At 41.4% G+C, this 20,695-nt stretch overlaps 1 protein-coding gene and 1 long non-coding RNA gene across 3 annotated transcripts; one reads left to right on the top strand and one right to left on the bottom strand.

The window, feature by feature from the left end:
* Window positions 1-1,023: 1,023 nt before the first annotated feature.
* NFE2L3 (NFE2 like bZIP transcription factor 3) lies at window positions 1,024-20,249 on the bottom strand. Of its 2 annotated transcripts, XM_071429225.1 has the most exons (5): window positions 20,220-20,249; window positions 20,003-20,062; window positions 7,142-7,246; window positions 6,209-6,292; window positions 1,024-3,836 (listed from the first exon to the last, which is right to left on the bottom strand). In XM_071429225.1, exons 1-5 carry the CDS (start codon window positions 20,232-20,234, stop codon window positions 2,625-2,627), a joined length of 1,476 nt encoding a protein of 491 aa, XP_071285326.1. In that variant the 5' UTR covers window positions 20,235-20,249; the 3' UTR covers window positions 1,024-2,624. The 2 variants fall into 2 exon arrangements, with proteins under 2 accessions (XP_071285326.1, XP_071285327.1); XM_071429226.1 differs by lacking the exons at window positions 20,003-20,062; window positions 20,220-20,249 and adding an exon at window positions 19,651-19,931.
* Window positions 3,822-7,362, top strand: LOC139591078 (uncharacterized). The gene is made up of 2 exons (XR_011679549.1): window positions 3,822-6,073; window positions 6,215-7,362. It is a non-coding gene; the product is annotated as an uncharacterized lncRNA (long non-coding RNA).
* Window positions 20,250-20,695: the final 446 nt, after the last annotated feature.

Genomic DNA, 20,695 nt, shown 5'->3' with positions numbered 1-20,695 from the left:
CTAAGGCCAGTACATAAAGTGCATTAAAAGCTTCAGCTGGCTAGCCTAAGCACACATCGTTTAAGGAACTATAAAGCATAGCCAAGACCAGGCCATGTTTGGCAATTTTTATTTGGTGTGGATTTTGTGTCTGTATGTCTGTTTGGAATTTTTCTTTAAACACAGGCTAGTTGCAGAAAGGGAAGAAGACAGTTCAAATGAGTGTCTGCTCCAATTAAAAACAGGACATCAGTCTGAATTCCACCTATTTTTTGTCCTGTGGGCAGGTAGCTGATGGTTAAAAAAAATACACATCCAGACATAAAGTTCATTGTATCAGTACTGTTGCAGTCTGCCCAAAATCAGTATTTCAGCTTAGTTTTTTGTAGTAGAGTTTCTTGTTTGGTTCTGAGGAACTGAGGGTCTTCCATTATTATTGTGTTCTGAAAGGGTTACAGGTATGCTTTATTTTTGGCATGTACCAAAATGTAAATGTGTAGCTGTTTCCCAATTGGGTATATGCAATACTCCATTAGCAGCTGGCCTTACAAAAATCTACAGAGCTCACCTGCCACTGCTATTGAAGGAGTGGGCACCAAAAAGTTCAGGCTTTTTTTTTTCTTCCCTGTGTGAGGCCCTAAAGCAGAAATACTTAGCTTTCTGGATTTCTCAGTTGTGAGCCTAATGTAGTAGCTATGAGAATTTGTGCACGTAGGCAGTGAAGTAGGTTTAAAGACTTTGTCCTGCAAAGAGTAAGTGCGTGGATTTTAAAATGTTTACGTCATTTAATTATGATCATGCTGACTTGAATATGCACTTCTTTTTTCCCCTACAACTAAAGTTAACAATTCATCATATGTATCTGATACATACTGCATCTTTTGGGTGGAGTTTGTGATCTAGCCAGTAGACAAATCCCATGTGAACACTGATGCTTAACCAATAGCAAAAAATAGCATACCCTCAGTAATAAGACCTTCTGCTATGAATTTACACTTAGCAATTTCAGACTGTGGTGAAATCAATAAAGAACACATGCACACATTTATTTAAAGAAATCTTTTAATAGAAAATGCTGAGAAAATTGTTCAGTCTGATTTCATTATTGATAATTCAGTGTACTTGGCACTATCTTAGGGCTCCCTTTTTAGAAAATATCTCTTGATAGTATCAGTTTTGTTACAGATAAGTGCAAGTAGCCAATGTGACTTCCATGGTAGTGGCAGTTTGTTTCTTCAGCAGGTATAATTTGGCATTTAAGCTTGTATGTGGAGTTCTTACATGGTTGGTACAAGAGATTTTTTATTGTACCTGAATGTAAGTTTGCTCCATTGTCATCATGCCATGACCAATGAGAACTTTTTAAATACCAGTTTTATGTGTTTTAGTTATAAAATTAACAAGAAGTATTTGTTCATCTAGAAATCAATATTAGTAGTTACTTTCATAACAATATACCTCAACATTCTTTCCTTATCATTCATTACAGGCCTTTTAGGCCATCGCTCTTGCAGACCTTTTTCAGGCTGTAAAACAGTAAAGGATAGGATGTTGTAAGTATGTAAGTGAATAAAACTTCTCCTTTCTAATAGCACAAATAAATGTCAAACCAAAAAACTTTTCATTTGGAGCACTATCAGAGTGTAACCTCAAAATTACAAGTATAGATAAACAGTAATTTGGTTCAACTTAATTTAAAGACTAAGTAAAATGTATATTTAAAAAATTAAATCTGGGACATTAAAAACACTTAAAAATACCAGTTAAAAAAGCCACAGAGAAAAACTCAAGTACTTCTTGAGGAAGGTGTCAAAATGGGAGGAAAACAGAAGGTACACAAATAAATATCACAGTCACCAGGAAACAGAACAGAAACTCCTTCACCATTGGTCATTTTTGTGGAAGAAAGTTGAGAATGATTTATTTGCAGAGGATGAAGGTAAGAAAATATTGAATCGGACACTATTTTTCAGCATGTTTGCAGGTTGAGTGTATGAGTTGTAAAATTAAGTGGCAGGCTATCTTTGCTTGGAGTTATGATGCTGAAAGTAGTGAGGAAAAATGCAGTAGCCTCCTGGGCTGCTCTCCTCAAAGGAAAACCAGGAAAAGCAGAACTGTTCTGAATAAATGCAAAGCATGCACTTATCTCTTGAGCCTATGTAAATCCACAGTGAGTTTAAGTTGAAGATGCACTAGAACTATAATTTTTCTTTCAGTGCTAGAGAATAAAATAAGATCATTTCTGTATAAAGAGTCAAGTATTCAAGACTAAAACATTTTCCTTCATGTGTAACATTGATCGAAAGTTGACTTTATCTCTCACAGGTGTTCTCCCCTCTGCCCCCCATTACCAGTAACCAAATTCCCAGTTTTAACATAGGTCTATAAAGCTACACTACACTGATGGTCTAGCTCCTTTGATTCTAACTAAAACTAAACAGATTTCCTCATTTGGAAGCCTCAGCTCATGGACCTTCTAACAAATCACAGCTGGCTGTGTTTTCCAGACTCTTCAACATAGAGTGTTTCTCCTCAAGTGTAGGTTCTGTTTGAACTGCTGTAATCACTGACCTTTAGTTGTCACACAAGTACTCTTATCATCCTTTCAGGCAAAATAAAGGTGATCTAGGTCATCTCCAGTCATCTTACTTTTGTTTCTGCTCTTTTCTGTTATCTTGTTTCTGTTCAGATTTGGCCAAGTGCTTGGGTATTATGAAAACACTACCATTGCTATTGCAGTGAATGACATACTGGCATGGGTTAACAGGTCTACCCTGGTCATCCCTCAGTCTACTGAAAATGTCATGGTACAAGTTGTTTAATTTTTGCTTTATCTGGTTGATTAATTTGCTACACTGGGAGTGCTCCTTTTTAAGGCTCTCCTTTTGTGTTTGGAGATTACACACATCTTCTTCCAAGTTAAGAATTGCATTCAGTTTGCGTTTACGACATTTTTGGGCAGCTACCTTGTTTTTTCCTCTTCGCCTGATGTCACGTAGAAGTGATACCTGAGTTTCTGTCAGCTGGTTCTTTGCTAGCATGGTGTTGAAAGAGTCAACGGACATGCTCACAATTTCCTCCACTGAAAATGGTATTCTCAGAGCTTTTGCACGCCACTCATCTCTGCTCCGGTTTGTAGCAGTAGAATTATGGCACCTCTCCTTCACTTCGTTTGATTTCTTCATCCACATCTGTTGATAAGGCTCTGGAGTGGATGCTGCTTGACTTGGCAGCTGATTGTAAGTGTGATTATGAAGAAACTGCTGAAGCATGGCTTCTGTAGAACACTCTGCAACACCTGGATATTCCACATGGCTGTGCTTAATGTTTTCTTGGCAGTGGACACCAACAGCTCCTAAGCCGTGCGAAGGAGCAGATTTAACACCACTGCTGTACCCAACAGAACCTTCACAGCAGACTGAATAAGAGGTGGTGCTGTGATTTGAATTCAAAGGTAGTCCTGAATCTGAGCCAGGCTCTTCAAAGATCTGAGAAACTTCTATAGGACTAAAGCCTTCCTCCAAAGCCAAAGACATGAGCTTAATTTCATCAAAATTATCATCATGGGCTGTTAGATTTCTAAGATCAGCAGCTGAAAACAGCCCTGTCAAATTTGACCCATGAAATTGTGATTCTGGGTTTGTGATATCAGTGCTTGATTGAGGGAAGAACTCTTGCCTTTGTAAGTGTCTTGGTTTTGAATTTAATTGAGTGGGGTAGTCTGTTCTCAGTAGTATGGCATCAGGAGGACTGAAACTGTTGTGAAGTGTCTGGGTCAAGTTTATATTGTGGTGTGAGGATGATGGGTCTTGGCCTCTACTAGAAGTAGCAACTTGTGTATCTTCCAGTAAGTTCACCTAAAAGATGAAGGGGAAAAAAATGAGATCTTTCATAAAATGAATGCTTCTACATCCCTTGCCTAAACAGTCACGAACATTTCTTAACATTCCACTACTTTATTCTATTAAAGCCAAATTTTTGTATGTTAAACTCTTCTTCTAGCTATTTGGAATGCTGTTTCCCATCTGTATAAAGCATAATCTGTATTGGCATATGGCAAAAGGAAGAAGGAAGAGTGAGTGCAGAAGTGATTGAAGGAATGGGAGAAGGACTTGCAAAGGACAGTGTGGGACCAGTTAGGGTTGAGAGGGAAAAACGGGACTATTGCCGAGTGTACAAACTGTGGCCTATGTGTTCTGTCTGATCTAAGAAAAATGTCCTGCTGGGAGGAGTGGTCATGACCCTTCCCTGGCAGTGGTACTGATGATTCAAGGGTGAGCTGGTTCAAGGTGTTACACTGTTAAAAACCAAACTTTTTTAAGAAGATAAATAGCTCATCTGCAGAAGTTAACCAGTAAGGACAGCAGTGAAGAAAAGAGTGGAAGACAGGAATATTAAGACTGTGCTTTTGTAGTCTCACTACTTATTTCACAGTTCATGAAGCTTTCAGGCGTGAGGTGCCACATTTGGTTTAGTTCCATTTAACTGAAGTCTATTGCATCCAAAATTCAGCTGAACTGTTTTACTGATCATTTTGGAGGTAACATCCCCCCCACCAAGCCACGCCTTTTGTGGATGTCTTGACTTTAAATTACTACTCAGGGTTTTTCTACAAAACCAAAGCTGATATATGATCCCTCAGCCCTGATGTTCAAACAATAAACTGGACTGGTAATGCTGTTGGTAATGCTGTAGTAGCACTAAGGCCCATCTTTTGAGGACCTGAGTTAGAGTTGCTGGGTCTCAGGAGCACAAAGGCAGAGGAGTCATGAACTAGATTGATACAAAGTACTTGAGAATGTAAATACATCAAGTAGGAAGTGTATAGGATTCCTCCATAGTTGAGTGTCCTTACTGTGATTCAGGAAAGAACTTTCTGATTGCCATTCAGTGAACAAGTAAAAAGCACTTTCCACAGGGAAAGAATGATGTATTATCATAAGGACCAGAACATCTTAGGTTCCCTATTATGCTTACTGGGAGCTCAGGTAAAAAGAAGCTGGTCTTGCCTTATTTCTCCTAGGGAGTTACCTTGTACCAGACCACCTGCAGTCTGTGGGATAGAGATGCTATTTTCAACTAATCCTTTGAAAAGAATGATTCTTAGAAAGTCAGCTATCAAAAAATTCCACTCACTGTAAAGACTTGATACTTAGCAGAAACAATCAATCCAAATTCAACAGATAGATTGTCACAAGATGGCAGTGCATTAATGATGTTAAATAAAATACGCAATGTGTTACTGTGTATCGTAATAGCTGTATAAAGGCTACAGACAAATTCCTTTCAAATTTTGAGAACAGAGAAAACTAAACTGATGAACTTCTATGTCTCATTAGTGTGCAATCCATTTCCAGAGCTGAACAGAAGAGGAGGCTAATTTATGGGCTAGAAGGTACTATCCAAGCTAGAGATTCCCAAAACGAGACAAGCATGGAGTTATATGGAAAACACTAATGACCCCGGAAGAGGATCCTATGATGGGAAGTGTATATAAGATGCCCTTGACGTATTGCAAAAGAGGAATGTAGGGAGTAGCTTTATGGTCAATAATTGCAGCTATGAGCTGTGGGAGGAGGGGGAGACTTCAGTTAAGATAACAACTGTTTTTTGTGAAGATGGGCACACAGAAAGTAAAATATAGTATCAGAAGGCCACAAGATTTAAAAATACAAAAAACCACCCCAAAACACTAAATGAGTTTACTGCTAAAGCTGACAGATCTGATTTGCAGTGAAGATGATCTGTTGTTCTTGAGAGTATCAACCCTGTAAGCACTTGACCCAGTATTTATGACAAATGTAATTTTCACCACAAATACAATAAATAAATGTGTAATAAATGTAATAAATCAGTGTTGCTCTAGAGAAACACAGCAAGAGCTGCTGCATAAATACAAACTGGTATTAGGGCTTTAGAAAGGCAACTATTAGTTGAACCAACTGAGTTGTCCAGTGGCTCCATCCAACTTTGAACACCAGATCACAGTAAAGACACAGCTCTTACACCAAAAAAGTTGCTGGGGAAAATTTTTCAAGTAAAGCCAATGAGAGCTGCCGTAAAAGGTGGATAGCAGCATCTTTAGCAGTTTCAGGTAAGTTTTACTACATTGATTTGCCAATAAATTCCCAGAGTGGGTAGGGTAGGCTGTGGTGGTTTTATTTGATAAAACAGAGTAATTGCTCACTGTATTCAAATCTATTGGCAATACCTGTATTTTCTCATTTACCTCTAGCATGTTTTCCACCTGCGATGACAGAAGCTGTAAATAGCCCTCTAAGGAGAGAATGGAATCTGCATGGTTGCTGTTGCTCTGTGACAAAAAGAGAAACATGGTGTAAGGCACAGTTATTTCACCTAAAAGGAGGTAAAAATCAAAGTCTGACAGGAAACAGCACCATGCCACACTGCTGCTGACCCCACCATCAAGTCTTCATCCTGATGGGAGATGACATGTTGCTAGAACGAGCAGATCAGCTCCATGGCCTGAGCATGCCTACTCTGCCCACAACAGCAGACCTGGGCTCTCCTCTGAAGCTGTACCTCCCACCACGAGTGTGGAAAAATCAGGTATTTTTTCAAAGCCAAGCCCTCAGGGGAGTTGCAAACAGGCTGGCAAGACACCTGGATCAGACATTCTCAGCTCTCACAAGGTCTCAAGAAAATGGAGTGCTCTTTTCATTGCAGCTTAGAGAGAGCAGAACTGAAGAGTTCAGTGCCCCAAATGTAATTCTACATCTGAGCATCAAGCTTTATATAAATTGTGAGAGCAGTATAATTTAGCATCCATGTCGCTAGTGTTTGTAGGCAAAAACATCCTTGCCCACTAGCACAACACCTTCATACTGGAGAAAATAAACCCAAATTAAAAAATAATTAGTTGCAAGTGTTTTCTGTAAACCTCTGAATATTTCAACTACTCAAAAAATAGTGGGGGATTGAGGGAAGGAGGCAATTTTCAAAAAGGTGTACAAGGGCATCATTCACAACGCACTGTCTGAAGTGAGCATTTCTTTCCTGCCCTGGCAAGGAACATTTCAAATAAAAAGAGGAAATAAATTATTCCTTTCAAAACTTTTCACTACTATTTATCTTAGTGATAAGTTCTGTATCCTCCCTCACTTCTTCAGTTTTCTCTTCTTCCCTTTTTTTTATCACTTACTTGATTTTTGTCTTTCTCCTCTTGTTCTTGCAGTTCCAGCTGATCCTCTCCTGGAGGTGGACAGCAGTCATCCAAAGCTCCCTGACATGCTTTCAGGTCAACATCCTGAAGACACAAATAAAACAGTTCTACTACACAGCATGCTCTCAAAATTCATCTTTAAAAGGCACTTTTTTCTCCTCCAGCGATAGCATTCCAAATAAAATATGCACTGAACAGGCCATGGGGATGAAGTGTGTGTGTAGACTTTGGGAACAAAATAAGACTAGTGTCAGTTCAGAGGGGCAGCCACCACCTCTTGGCAGGCACTGAACCCATCTGCAGTAGAAATGGACACCGGAAACAAATTCCTCTAAACCAGACAAAGAACCACAATGTAATTTCATGAAAATTTTGGACTGATTATGAGTGACATTTGGAGGTCATTTCACAACAACATATCCAAGCCAGATAGAAACTCAATGATGGAATCATAAAGCAGGAATTATACATAACCAGTTAGCAAAATCCCTTCCTTACCTGTATTGTAACAGCAACTCTGCTTCCCATCACTTCCATGTAAACATTAGCCATTTTCATTTATCCAAGTGATGGAGTTTTTCAATCTCCAGTGATGAGATTGTTCAAATTTAGGGGCCTCAGAAGCAATTTTCAAGTTTTATTTTATTTATATTCGTATCATCAGACTTCTTCATTGTTTATTATATGGGGCTGGAGTTTTGCTAGAGTAAGAAGGAATCAGTGCTGATTCCTATTTTTAAAAAGCATGTGTTTGTATTTAAAAATATTTTCATATTTCAGCTTTTGCAGGGCAAGTCTGTATTATTAAAATGTGAAACTCAGAGGAGTGGCAGCCAGGAAACCAAGTGGCCACAATGCATTAGTTCCAGGTATTCCCAGAAAAATGCTGTGGCAGGAGCAGAAAAGACAAGTTTTCAACAGCAGCAAAGATAATGAGATAGTGTTCAGTTCTAAAAATCTCAGCAAACAATTTACAGGTTTGTTATGAAAGCATAAACTACATAAAATCTGCAGTTTTAACAGTCATCAAAACATATAAAAGTTTTTAAATTGTTCCTTCATACAAAACACATTAAAAAGTAAATATAAAAATTTCAAAAATAGGACTCTGGAGAAAAATATAACTTTACAACAAATTAACATTATTTTCATTTTTTTACCTTCTATTTAAATATTAAAATATGAAAATTAATTTCATTTTAAACTAATTTTGTTTGTGGGCTTTCAATTTTTCTGTGCTTTCTTCTCAAGACTGGAAGAGAACTTCAGCTTTATAAACAGCCATTTGTAAAAACAAATAGATCTACAGGGCACTCATCTGTCATTCTGATGTAGGAATGAAGAGTTTCCTTCAGTAATGCCCAACACAGTTTCTACTCGTTAGAAATTATATTCCAATACATTATGTCTTCTTTGTCAGCTGCATCTGGAAACGACCAGATGATTTTTTTTATTGCCAAATACGAGAAAACAAATTTGCTTGCCTAAAACCAGACATACACACATACAAAACAACAATAACAAGAAAACAAACCTCCTAACTAACAGTTTTCTCTATGCAGTTAAACAGGAGAGGGCATTTACTACACAAGACACTGGGAACATGGCAAGTAGCTACTTGCAAACACTTTAAATGAATCCAATGGAGCAGATCACAGGCATGAAATTAGTCCCATGCTTATGTGCTTGCGAGATCAGGGCTAGGCTTTAATTTTACAGAGAACAAACCTAATACTTGTCAAATTCATGTGACCTGTTAATATTCTAATTAATAAAATTCATGATCATCAAAAGTGAGTAAGAAGTCAAGGACAACCGCTAATAAAGGCCTTAAGCAGCTCCTCTGGAGCCAAGTGGCCTGGAAAGCTGCTGCTGTGGCAGAGTATTCAGCTCCTGCATAACACAGCAAATCCATTACTCTACTGGCTGCAGAAGAGGCAAATGCAGGAAATAGTTACAAACGTGGTATCTATAATGTGATGCCTCTAAAAACAAACTGCAAGCACTAGGTTTGTATACAGAAGATATATGAGTCACAAACTTATAAAATTTGCCACTCCTTTTAAAATTTCCAGGGGTATAAACCTCTTCCTCTGCCAGGGAAAAGAAAAGCTTGGGGAAGCTTTGGGAAGAGCCCATGGTGTGTCCTACAGATCATTCAAAATCCTCACAGTTCAACTTTCTTACAGTGGAGATCTGACTGCAGATGATGCTGGTCTGCTGAAGTCTACTGTCACAGACATCTTTTAGGAAAAATCCTTTCCTTAGGATTTTTCCTCCTGAGAAGCTGAGAGGCCTCAGGAACAAAATGTAAACAATGGTTATCTGCTGCTATGGAATGCAACAGGTGGATCTGTGATTGGCTCATGTTGGTTGTTTCTTATTAATGGCCAATCACAGTCAGCTGGCTCGGACTTTCTGTCCCAGCCACAGGCCTTTGTTATCATTCTTTTTCTATTCTTAGCTAGCCTTCTGATGAAATCCTTTCTCCTATTCTTTTAGTATAGTTTTAATATAATATATATAATAAAATAATAAATCAAGCCTTCTGAAACGTGGAGTCAAATCCTTGTCTTTTCCCTCATCCTAAGGCCCCTGTGAACACTGTCTACAATGGAGATGGTCCTTCCCCAAACCACTGTGAGGACAATTAAATTTCTGATGTACCTGATGGGACATCTCCTTTCTGAAGGGAAAATAAATGCTCCTGAAGCTCACAGAAATTTATGAAAACTGTCTTGTATTAATTTCTCCAAGATGTCAAAGATAACTGAATCTTCAGGTCTTTTCTTATCAGTACATAAACCTCTTGGCTGCTAAGGAAATGGAGAATATTTCCAACTACAAATTATGGAATTTGTCTGGAGTCTACATTCATTTTTATGTTCTCTTTTAGGAAAAAATATGTATCTATTTTCTCTACTCAGCCACAGATGGTGTCATGGTACCCATAGTTTCCAGGCTGAGAGCCACCAACTGCACTACAGGATCACAAACCATTTTGTCTGAAGGACTCTTGACCTTAAGCACAGAATGGAGGTCAGAATCTCCCTCTGATCTTTGCACAGAGCTCCTGCTGATGTGAATGGAGCAGAGGTGCCAGTGGGGAAGGGAGGGAAGCAGGGTCTCACACTTGCAGTCATGCCCATTCCCTGTGGCTTGCCAAAGGGAATGTGTCGTCTCTTCTGAGCGAGCTTCACAGTGTGCCTCTGAAGATTAGTCTTACTAACACCATTTCTTCCTCCAGCAGATGATATTAAAATAGATACCATGGCTGTTCACAGTGATTATTACTACAATAAGTTCTCCATCCTTTGAAAAAACCTGTTTTCAGCACTACCAGAGCACTTGCTGAAGGATCCTGGCCCTGCAGCCAGGTTTTCACAATGGTGGCATAGATACAGCACACGTAAGGTATTTCACATAACGAATTTTCACCTAGGGGATCATTTCAGCAAAATCCTCTATAAACCAATCAACCAGAACCTTTTTGCCTTTGTTTCTCTGTTTTGGCTTTTCAAAAAAATCCCCTGGATTATGCTGTTTTTTGCATAAACCAGGTATCCCCTGGTGTTTGCTTTTTATTACACTTTGCACCAGCTTGTCTTCCTCAGTGATGAAGAATGACCGAACAGCACAGCTCAACAACAGAATGCTTCCTTCCATGCCTGTTGTATCACTTGGGACTGACTGCAGGACTGTGGGGAGAATAGGAGGGGTCTCTCCCCAAGAAACAGCCACACTATGTTTTTGAATAAGGCATTTCATTAAAGATACCTTAATTCTACAGACTGGATGTACACCTATTGACAAAAGTTTTATTACAGAGGATATTAATCTAATAACAAGAAGGATTAGGTATAGATCCTATTTATTCAGCACTGTGCTGCCACATTCAGTGTTTCTGTCCTTCCCATCCTTATTTTGCAACAAGGGTAAGAGAAGAAACAGTAATAGAACTACAGCAATACCACTGAGCCCAGGAATTTGGGAAAGCACATGGCTGTCTCTGTATAGAGAAAAAGACTTAAAATTTGCTGATTGTAGAAGACTTAATAATACCACCAAACCCATCGACTGCAGGAGCCTTTCCCTTTCTACCACTGGAGGGTGTGGAAGTTCCTGCCTCCAAGAGTAGGCTGTTTCCAAATGGTAAACTGCAACCCTACCTGAGGGCAACCTTTGATGCGCATTTGGAAGGACTTCTGTGCAAGCACAAAACCAGAGAGCTACACTAAAATTCTCATCATAAAATAATAATAAAAAAATAAAATCCCAACTATCTGAAATTTCCATCTTGCTTCTGCCACTTACTGTTTTCAGTTGCATTAAAGAACACAGTCTGAGACTGAACATGATTTACCGAATTATCCACCAGCCTTGTATGTGGGGGGCTGGGCTCTAACCATGCACCTGCCCTTTCCCTAAGGTACAGCTCACCACAGGTCAGCTACAGGCTTCAGTTTGTCAGTCTTTGGAATATGAAAAATAGTAGTTTCTGTCAAATCTGCTACTTAAGGAGGGCCAAGAATCAATGTGGAAGGGAGAGAAAGTATGGTTTTGTGGGTGGCCTGGCCTATGCTTAATTGGAAGCATGCTGCCTGCTCCGGCAGGTTTCCAGAGTTTCTTACTCTGTGTTAAAAATAGAGCTTTAAGTTTCCAATTGAGTAAATCACAGTATTGATCTCAGCATCAGCTGGGTGTACTGTACATCAAACTTTCCTCCACATATCTCCTCCCCTTGCTTCCTTCCTACACCCATGTCTTATCTGCTGTCCTTAAAAAAATGTACAGGCAGCAGAACCTGTAATGACACCAAAATACAAAAAGGTCTACTGTGGTGTATTGGATGGGTGAAGAAGATCCCTCTGGAGGAGCAGCAGAAAGCATAATAAATCTCTTTTCAGCTATTGGTCTGTGTGCAGGTGGCACATAGGACTAGAACTACACAACCCAGGGCTACAAGTGCACAGAAATACTTGAACTAGCTCTGGAGTAACAGAAAGGGCTTGCTGGAAGAGAGCAGAGCAGACAGAGTGGTTTGCCTGGGCACACAGAAAGTGCTGAGAGGCAGGGGGTACCTGCCCCTGCAAAGCTGTTTCACTGCACTCAGACTCAGAGTTATCACTACAAATACCCCAGTGCTGGAGCAAAGGTACACAACCACAATTACTTGCAAAATAACATTTTTATTTTGGTGCTGTTAACTTATGTATCCTGTTCATGTGCTATCTTAGTTACTCTACATTATGCTCTCTTTATTTTTGTTGTTAAGTTTTAAACTGCTCCATTGATGTCATTAACCTTCGAGATGGTTTTCCACAAACTTTTGTCCCTTCTCCATTACTAACTGCACTTCTCTGTGGAACTAGCCCTCTCCTCATTATTAGCTGAAAAGATGTGGCACAGGCCTGGTGCTCTTTGCCATGTTTTGAATAATTAAGTAGCATTTCCAGAATAGAATCATTAGAATGGTTTGTGTTGCAACAATCCTTTAAGCTTGCACAATACCAGCAGAAGTTAAGCAAAACAGCTCCTAGTAACATAACCAGTAGTTTCACTTTACTACTTGGTAGGATTAAATACAATTAATAATTAATTATAATGAAGTGTATCTGATATAATTCAGCTCTAATTTTAGTGATCTTGCTCTTTGCCTGTGTACTTTAAATATGTGATTATAATCTTACAAACTGATATCTACTTAATAGATAAGAAAAATAGAAAGAAAAATATTTCTTGTTATTTCTCTATATTCATAATAAGCCCTAAAATATCCTGAAAACACCAGAAGAGTACTTTATTTTTTTAAATGCAGCTGGGGTTTAGGATGTGGGGAGGGTGGAATGGTGGATGGACACACCAAATATCAAAGTAACTTCCATGTTATGGCTAGGCTTAAAAATGACAATAAACCATGCTAGGTAGGCAATGTAATTGAGTAAATCAAATGGTTCATAGATGTGATTCCAAATGTGGCACCTGTCAAACATTTATGACCTATCTACTCTAAATCCCAATAGTGCCATCTGGGCTGCCACCAAACACTCCCTGGGAGAGCCCTCCTGTGTGCTGCAGCGAGATGATAGCACCTCTCCAACCACATGCATTTCAGGGCTTTAGATAGCATGGGCCAGCTGTGTCAGCTAGTACAAAACACACATTCTGTGTGCACTCTGTTCCAACACAAAATTAACACCAACCTACTCTCCAGATGGAGGCAGAGACAGGTACATGTTGAAGACACAGAGACTGATAGTGTTGTCATTGACTTCAATTCAAACATCAGTTTTCATGCTGAAAGTAGCTCAATAACCTCCTCAAAATGAGCTTTTAAGATACACCAAACAGGTGCACACTCCAGCCATTTGGTCCTGTGCAGATGTTTTTCACCAGAAACCGATTTAATTGTAATGACAGACAACAAAGTATCGAAATTTTCAGTTTCCTTTGAAGTTGCTAAATAGAGCTTAAAGACTAACTAGCAAAAAGATAAAAGAAGCAAAAGTAGACACACAGGATACTAAATACAGCTGGAACCAGTGGATAAAGAGATAATGAGGAATATATTGGTTTTGTGGCAAAGCCACATAATAAGAAGTAACAGCGCATGCCCTAGGGCAAGTTCATCTGTCACACTGGGGGCACTCAGTGAGTATGACCACCAGAGACTCCTCCAGACAACCCTCTAGGACCATAAAAGGGCTTCCAGTTAGAGGCACATGCATGCAAATTAGTTCTCAGAAAAATGATGTTTATGTATTAGCTAGTACACTGTAGTGAATATATATGGTCCTCGTGGAATAAATATCTTCTTGTAAAGTTTCACAATACATTTGATTAGATGAGATATTCTCTGGGTGTGTTCAGCACACTGAGAATAAAGAATGCCTGCTTTCTAATACTTCCAATTGTGTTTGAAAGTTTGTTTTCTGTCCAATTTCAGTATCAGTAAAGCATGCAACATCCCTGAGAGTAAATGTGATGAAGGTAATTAAATATATTTGGTCACTCTTTCAGATGGAGGACAGTAAAAAAAACAAACAAAAACCAAAGCCCCTGTGCCCCCTCCCTCCCGAAAAACAAACCACCCAAAACAAACCACCCAAAAACAAACCCAAAATCTCTTTCTATGCCTCTGGTGCCCCACGATGCTTTCTTTTGTGGTCAGTGAACTACCTGACATCAGGGCTCTGTAAGATACCTCCCTCCCTTCTTGCTCTACCTTTACCATAAAGTGGTTGTATACCCTTACTGGCAGTAGTCAGTACTGAATAAAGACAAATTACTCAGGGACCCCTTTTAGATAAAATTACCCTTTCAGATAAAACTTTGTCTGCAATTCAGTTCCAGATATCTTCCTTTTGAGTCTTCCTAGGCAAACATACTTTCTCAGGTATCTAGCTTATCCAACTCCCAGCTTTTCCAAGCTACCAGCCTCTCTACAACACCAAATGCCTGCCAATTCACAGTTCTGAATAGGGAACACTGCTAAAAGTCACAATCTGACACCTCAGCTCCTCTAGGATTTGAGTATCTCCACCTTCCCTCTGACCCTCACCTGTAATTCCTCTTCTACTTTCCACATTTACCACACTCTAATTCTTCCATCTTTATGCCTGATATTCCCCTCATCTACTCTTGCAAGCACTTTTCATCCACCCCCTGCACTGGCAATACCTTGGCCACTCTCCAGAGAGCAGGAAAATGCTGTTGTAAGTCAGCCCTACACCACAACTCCAACTTCCTCCAACACCCTCCCTGAACACTCCTTTGACTAGGCTTTTTCAAACCCTTGCAAGACTAAGTTTGAGGCTCTTCTCTTATGCCACCTCTTTCTGAAACACCATGAAGTCCTTCCCCCACCTCCTTAAGGTGAGTTCTGGCTAACAGGAAAGGGCCATTCACAAGCAGGGACCCATCCCATTTATCTAGTTCCAGATGTCTCTCCACAGCAATATTGCCATGTCCTACTGCTCAATGAATCCAAAAGAAAAAAAGAAAAGAATAATTTGAAATATGTTCTGTAAGTTAAGCACACAGCTTCAATGGGCTTCAATCTCAAATGGATTACAGAAACACCCTTTGGAGAAAAACCTTCAGAGAAAAGCCTTCCTATTACTTAACTTTCACTTTACCAAACTTTGACACTCACCAAGAAAAAAAAATAAATCCATAACTCAAATTATTCTCACTCAATATAAATACTTCAAATGGTGTTCAAAGTCTGGGACGGATTCCCCCCTTCCATAAAACTCTGCCTCTGATGGTGTTCAAAGGACTGCGCTTGTATGAGGTTTTACAAAACCTCATACTCAGTTTGACTCACGCTGCCCTTTCTAAAAAGTAACATAGAGACAACAGTACAAACAATACGTATTATCCACTGTGCATCTTCTTCCTTAAATTTTCGAATTCACGAACAACAGCAATGTTATGCTGTTAATTATTAATTAGAGCAGGTGTTTAATCGAGTGCAGGAATTCAGCTCTCGGGTGAAAGAATGCAATACATTCAGATATAACAAACCTACTTGACTTGTGTGGGAGCAGAACCTTCCTTCTCTGTCCCACCCTGAGCTGGAGCTCATTTCACATGGAGTGCAATGACCTAGCACAGCAACTCCTGCTCTCATTCAGGTACTGCCTCTTCTGCTGGCATGGGCACTGCCTGGGTTCATGTGATTTGGAATGAACATTTTTACTGTAAGACTAACACAGAGAAAAAGCTGAAGAGCTACACAGTCCATTCTTGCTAGTCTAAATATTCTCTCACGTATATTCTGTAAAAGATAAAGAAACCACTGAGTTTTTAAACTCCCTTTCTTCAAATGTCTACATACATACATAAACACACTTGCACACATAGAAATACTGATATACAAAAAAGAAAGGGAAAAGAAAATCACTGAATCAAGCAGAGCAGTTCTGAGCCCTTGCAAGACCTTCACACACCTTGCTGTGTGACAAGCTTCTTGAGACTTTCTCTGTTTGGGAAGGAATACTATTGCCATACACATAGGACTGATGCCACATCTTGCAGCACTGAGGCCTCCCGTTTCCCCCCCCACATACACAGTTTTTAAGGTGCTTTGGAAAATATGTCTCATTCATTTTTCACATGGACATAGGGCTTAGTGTTAAGAGCTTTCCAGAATTGTTGTTAAGGCAGTGTTACATTGAGAAGCCTAAGGAAAATGCAGTTGCAGAGTGGGCCGTGGAATGTAACCCAAGTTATGTGCCTGTAGAATGGCTTCTCTTTTCTCCACCAATATAAGACCTACACCCTGTGTCAGCTACATCTTTCCCCCATCTTCCCTTTTTATAGGCTCTTTCTGGGCTTAAAACTTAAAGATGTACACTGCCACACAGTGCCTCTATATTTCAGTTTTAGTTTTCCTTAAAATAAGCTATGTCCTTGAGCAATCCAACAATACTTTACAAGCACATTGGGGAAAAATAAGCAGATATGCCCAACTTTACCTGTGTGACTAATTCAATGTGGCCTACTCAATGTGACTTACGTGTATGAGTAGGTTTGAGTAGAACAAAAAAAGTCAGGCACCCTGTTTTCAATAGGAGATGTTAGTATGCAAACAGGTGCTGAATATTAAGGAGAAAGTGGTGCTCCCATTAAAAACCCTTTCTTAAAAAGAACACAAGCAATATCAACCAGGACTGCAATCTCTTTTTTCCAGCAAACTGTGAAGAGAAAGACTAGGTGCAGCACAAACACTGTTGGAACTGGGAAATAAAAGTAGCATGAGAAATAATCACCCCTCTTAACTTACAATACCTGCCTCTGTCTCAGGCTTTTTATCTGTTTCCTTAGCAAACATGCCCACTGGAGCCCAAACTCTTGGACTCAGGTGTTCTGCAAAGAGGTAGGGCCAGAATCACTACCTTTCATTACTACAGAAATGAATCCATTTCCTTGCATGAGATGATCAATGTATTTCCAGTTACCCAAAGCAAATGTTTATTGCTTTTTTATTTCTTTTCCTCTAAACTCATGGTTCTCAGGGAGCTTAGTCTCAAACATCCCTGAGAACGAAACCAACAAGCTGACTGTAGCTGACCCAGATCAGAACAGTGCAGAGGCATTAAACTAATACCCTAAGCCATAGGGCACATCTACCAACCCTGCTCTGACCTGCTGTAGGGGATGCAGGACAGGGCAGTATGCACAGTGCAGAACTTGGAACAAAAAACCTTTTTTTAATGTAGCCTCTGTAGTGGTACAAACACTTTTACCCCTGGTCCTGTTACACATATCCATCTAAGAAAACTGACTTAATATTATTATTTTGTCCATTTAAGGGTGTATTTCAGAGGAAGTATATTTTGCTATTTTTATTACTAAGGCAATAAAATATTGTGGGGTTTACATTTCATCAGCAAGCCTATGTTTGATTACAGAAACAAATAGAACGAAATAGTTAGCTGGGAATGCAGTGAATACAAAGGTTAGGGCTGATCCGAGACTGCTGGGCAGCAAGCTGAGTGTAGGAGCCCCCCTACCCACTTTACTCCTTGTCAAAACCAAAGTGCTCAGGCTGTTCTAACACTGCACCTCATCTTAGCACAGGACAGTTTAAACCCCTGCAAGTTTAGTATGCCTCAACAGCATGCCTTGGCCACTGAATTAATTTTCATCTGCAGTTGTCTTCAAGAGTAGTTTTAAGCACCAGATCTCAAAAGACAAGGACCAATAGCTTGCATTGTGTTGCCAGAAATGTTCTCATCAGGGACTGGAGTCCAATTAATAAAATCAATCCAGGGATGGCTAAATCCAGCTGCAATCTTTTCATGATGCCACACAATATCGAGCAGAAAAAAACCAATACTTCCATTTGTTTACATAGACTTCTCATCCTGATCTAGTGTGATAAGAGAAATGCTAAAAATAGCTCAATACGTTTACAAAAGGCAAATTGAAAGTTACAAATCAGCTGAGCCACTCTGGAATCCATTATACTATTACAATAACGTTTTGACACCATAAGTAGACTCAGACAAAGCTACCAAATGTCACCTTAAAAACAAAGATCTATTTTCGATCTGTGTTTCATGTTTTGGACCTGCCGTGTGCTTCAAAAAACATCTGGTGGAAGTGGCATGGGGGTTTCTAGACAGATGTCCCTTTATGCTTTATTTCAAGAACTGATTATCTTGCTCGAATCATTATTTCACTTAAATGCATTGTGGTAAAGAGAGAGGCCCAGAGCTACACTCAGCAAAGAAATGAATCATCTTCTCTCCACATAAAAAGTCATCTCTTACAGTCAGGGTGTTGAAACTAGTTTTGCAACTACTTTACAAAAATAACCAAGTGAACACATGCGGAAATAGGGAAAAAGAAAAAAAATTAAAAAGAAATATAAAATCTATCATGTATGACAAATTAAACAATTACCAGCTGATGCTGGTCCATTAATTCACAATAAGAACCAGCTATTCACAATTGTTCAAAACCAGCTTGAAAAATGTTGGTAGTTCAGCTTGGTATTTCAAAATGTACTGAACATCAGAGTCACAAGCCCACCGTCTTGGCATTCCTGTACCTTTTGTATCCACGAAGCGCATCACAAAAGTCCCAGACCATAAACTACGCAGGAAACAATGAAACTCTATTCCCAACAGCGGTTTAACTGGGAAAAGCCAGCCCCGCAGCTGAGCGGCTTGGCTAATCTTGGAGCTGCAGCTGTGCACAACTCTTCAGCTCTGTGCAGGACGGGGCCTCAGCGGGCACAAGGCGACACAAGCGCGGCAGGGACTGCACGACGAGGCGCGAATAAACAGGGAAACCTGGTCAGCGCTGCCGGCTGCCTATTGCTTCACGGCGAGTTTGAAACTGCCGCGCTGATAACGGAGGGCAGATAAAAGGAGCCCCGAGGTTTGCCCGGGCACAGTGAGACCCCCTGCACGTAAGAAATGTTCCTGACAAACGTAGCTACCGCATTACTACGCACAGGTGCCTTGCGCCCAGGTGAGGGGTGCACCGTGTGAAACACCCTGGAGAAGCTGCGTTTCTGCAGATACGCGATATTCCTGAGAAGCCCGTGTGCCCGCGTGAAGAAAACAGAGGCGATGCCGGAGGAAACGCCCAGCAGAACTGTCCGTCCTGGCTTTACAACCCTGCCCGGCAGGTGCCAGCGGCGCTGGGGCCGGGCTGTGCCCGATGCAGGGCAGCTCTGCGGGGCTGGCCCCGCTCGGTGCGGGAGGCTCCGCCAGCAGAGGCTGCGCGGCAGCCCGGCCCCGCCGCTCGGCGCTGTGCCTCCCGCCGCCCGGGACACGGGCAGGGCACGGCCAGCCCCGCACACCGCCGGAGGTGTGTATCCCTCCTGCCCGTTTTTTGTTTTCTCTTTGTGGGACGGTGCCTGGCTCACAAAAGCGTTCTCCTTCGCGTCCCCACCGCTCCCCCGCACGGACACCCCGGACCGCCCCGCTCGGCCGAGGCGGCTGCGGGACCGCCCGCGCCTCACTTACCTCCGCCATGGGGCAGCCGCCTCGGCCGGGACCGCCGCCGCCGCCGCCTCATGCTGCTCCCGCGGCGGGGCGGGGCCCGGCTCCACCCGGGCGGGGCGGGCGGGGCCGGCAGCGGGCCCGCGGGCTCCGGGGCTCGGTGCCCCATGCTCGGCCCGTGGCTGCCCGGCGCAGGCCCTCAGGGGCCGTGTGGGCTCGGCGGGACGCGGAGCGCAGCCCCAGCTCCGCGGCTCCGCAGCGCAAACCCGCCCCCCGCTCCCCTCGGCGCCGCCGCACCGGCCCTTCCCGCGGACGGGAGGCGGCGCCGGGGCGGGACGGGGACGGGGACGGGGACACCGCGGGCACGGGATCCCACCTGTGTGCTGGAGGTTCCTGCGTGCCGCGGGCAGGAACAGCGTGCGGTTGCTGAAGCGAGCTGGAAATAAAAGAGATGAGTTACAAGGGGCAGTAGCAGGGAGGAAATTAAAAAAAAAAAAAGAAAAGAAAAGCTAAGGGATTCTCCACAACTCTCGGTCAATAGAATCTCCAAGTAAAGTTACAGGATGCAGATACAGGTTTTAACTACAATGAACCTGCTGCTGAAGCATCTCTTCAGTGCCTTTTCTTTCCCACCTATTGAACTCGGCATTTTCCTCGGCACATCTACTCAGCACAACAGGAACTTACTCTCGCACATGCTAGAGATACATTTCCAGTTGTGTTGTCTCTGTCCTCTGAAAAGGTCTCTTATCACTTCTCATCACTTCTACTTATCTGAGTGTTTCAGACTTGTTTTGGCATTTGCAAGGCGTTGGGCTGTTCGGGCAGACCCCGAAAGTGTCACTTCTCCAGTGATAACTCTGTGTGTAACGGGTGCAGTTGCTCAATTCCGCTGTTATCACAGACGACATTTCCCTTTTTCTGCGGGGTCCAGTGTGATACCACGCAATGAGTGTATTACAGTGTCCCTAACGTTTTATTGCAACACTTGTTTCTTGAATTCTAACGAAGTAACACTTTCCTTTAAAAAAAATCTAGAGTACTGGAATAGGATACAGTCTTCCATTGC

The sequence above is a fragment of the Agelaius tricolor genome, unplaced genomic scaffold, assembly GCF_023055355.1.
Source record: "Agelaius tricolor isolate 1412-34295 unplaced genomic scaffold, bAgeTri1.0.p SCAF_6, whole genome shotgun sequence".
Classification (NCBI taxonomy): Eukaryota; Metazoa; Chordata; class Aves; order Passeriformes; family Icteridae; genus Agelaius; species Agelaius tricolor.
Note: the sequence above shows the minus strand (reverse complement) of the source record. Positions and strands in the feature narration are given on the sequence as shown.

Bases quoted from the DNA above. Each gene is read 5' to 3' on its own strand.
- NFE2L3 (XM_071429225.1), bottom strand. The intron at 6,293-7,141 runs GTAAGTGATAAA...TTTTTGTCACAG, and splicing joins AGGAGAAAGACAAAAATCAA to AGCAACAGCAACCATGCAGA. The intron at 3,837-6,208 runs GTAAATGAGAAA...TTCATCTTTTAG, and splicing joins AGGTGGAAAACATGCTAGAG to GTGAACTTACTGGAAGATAC.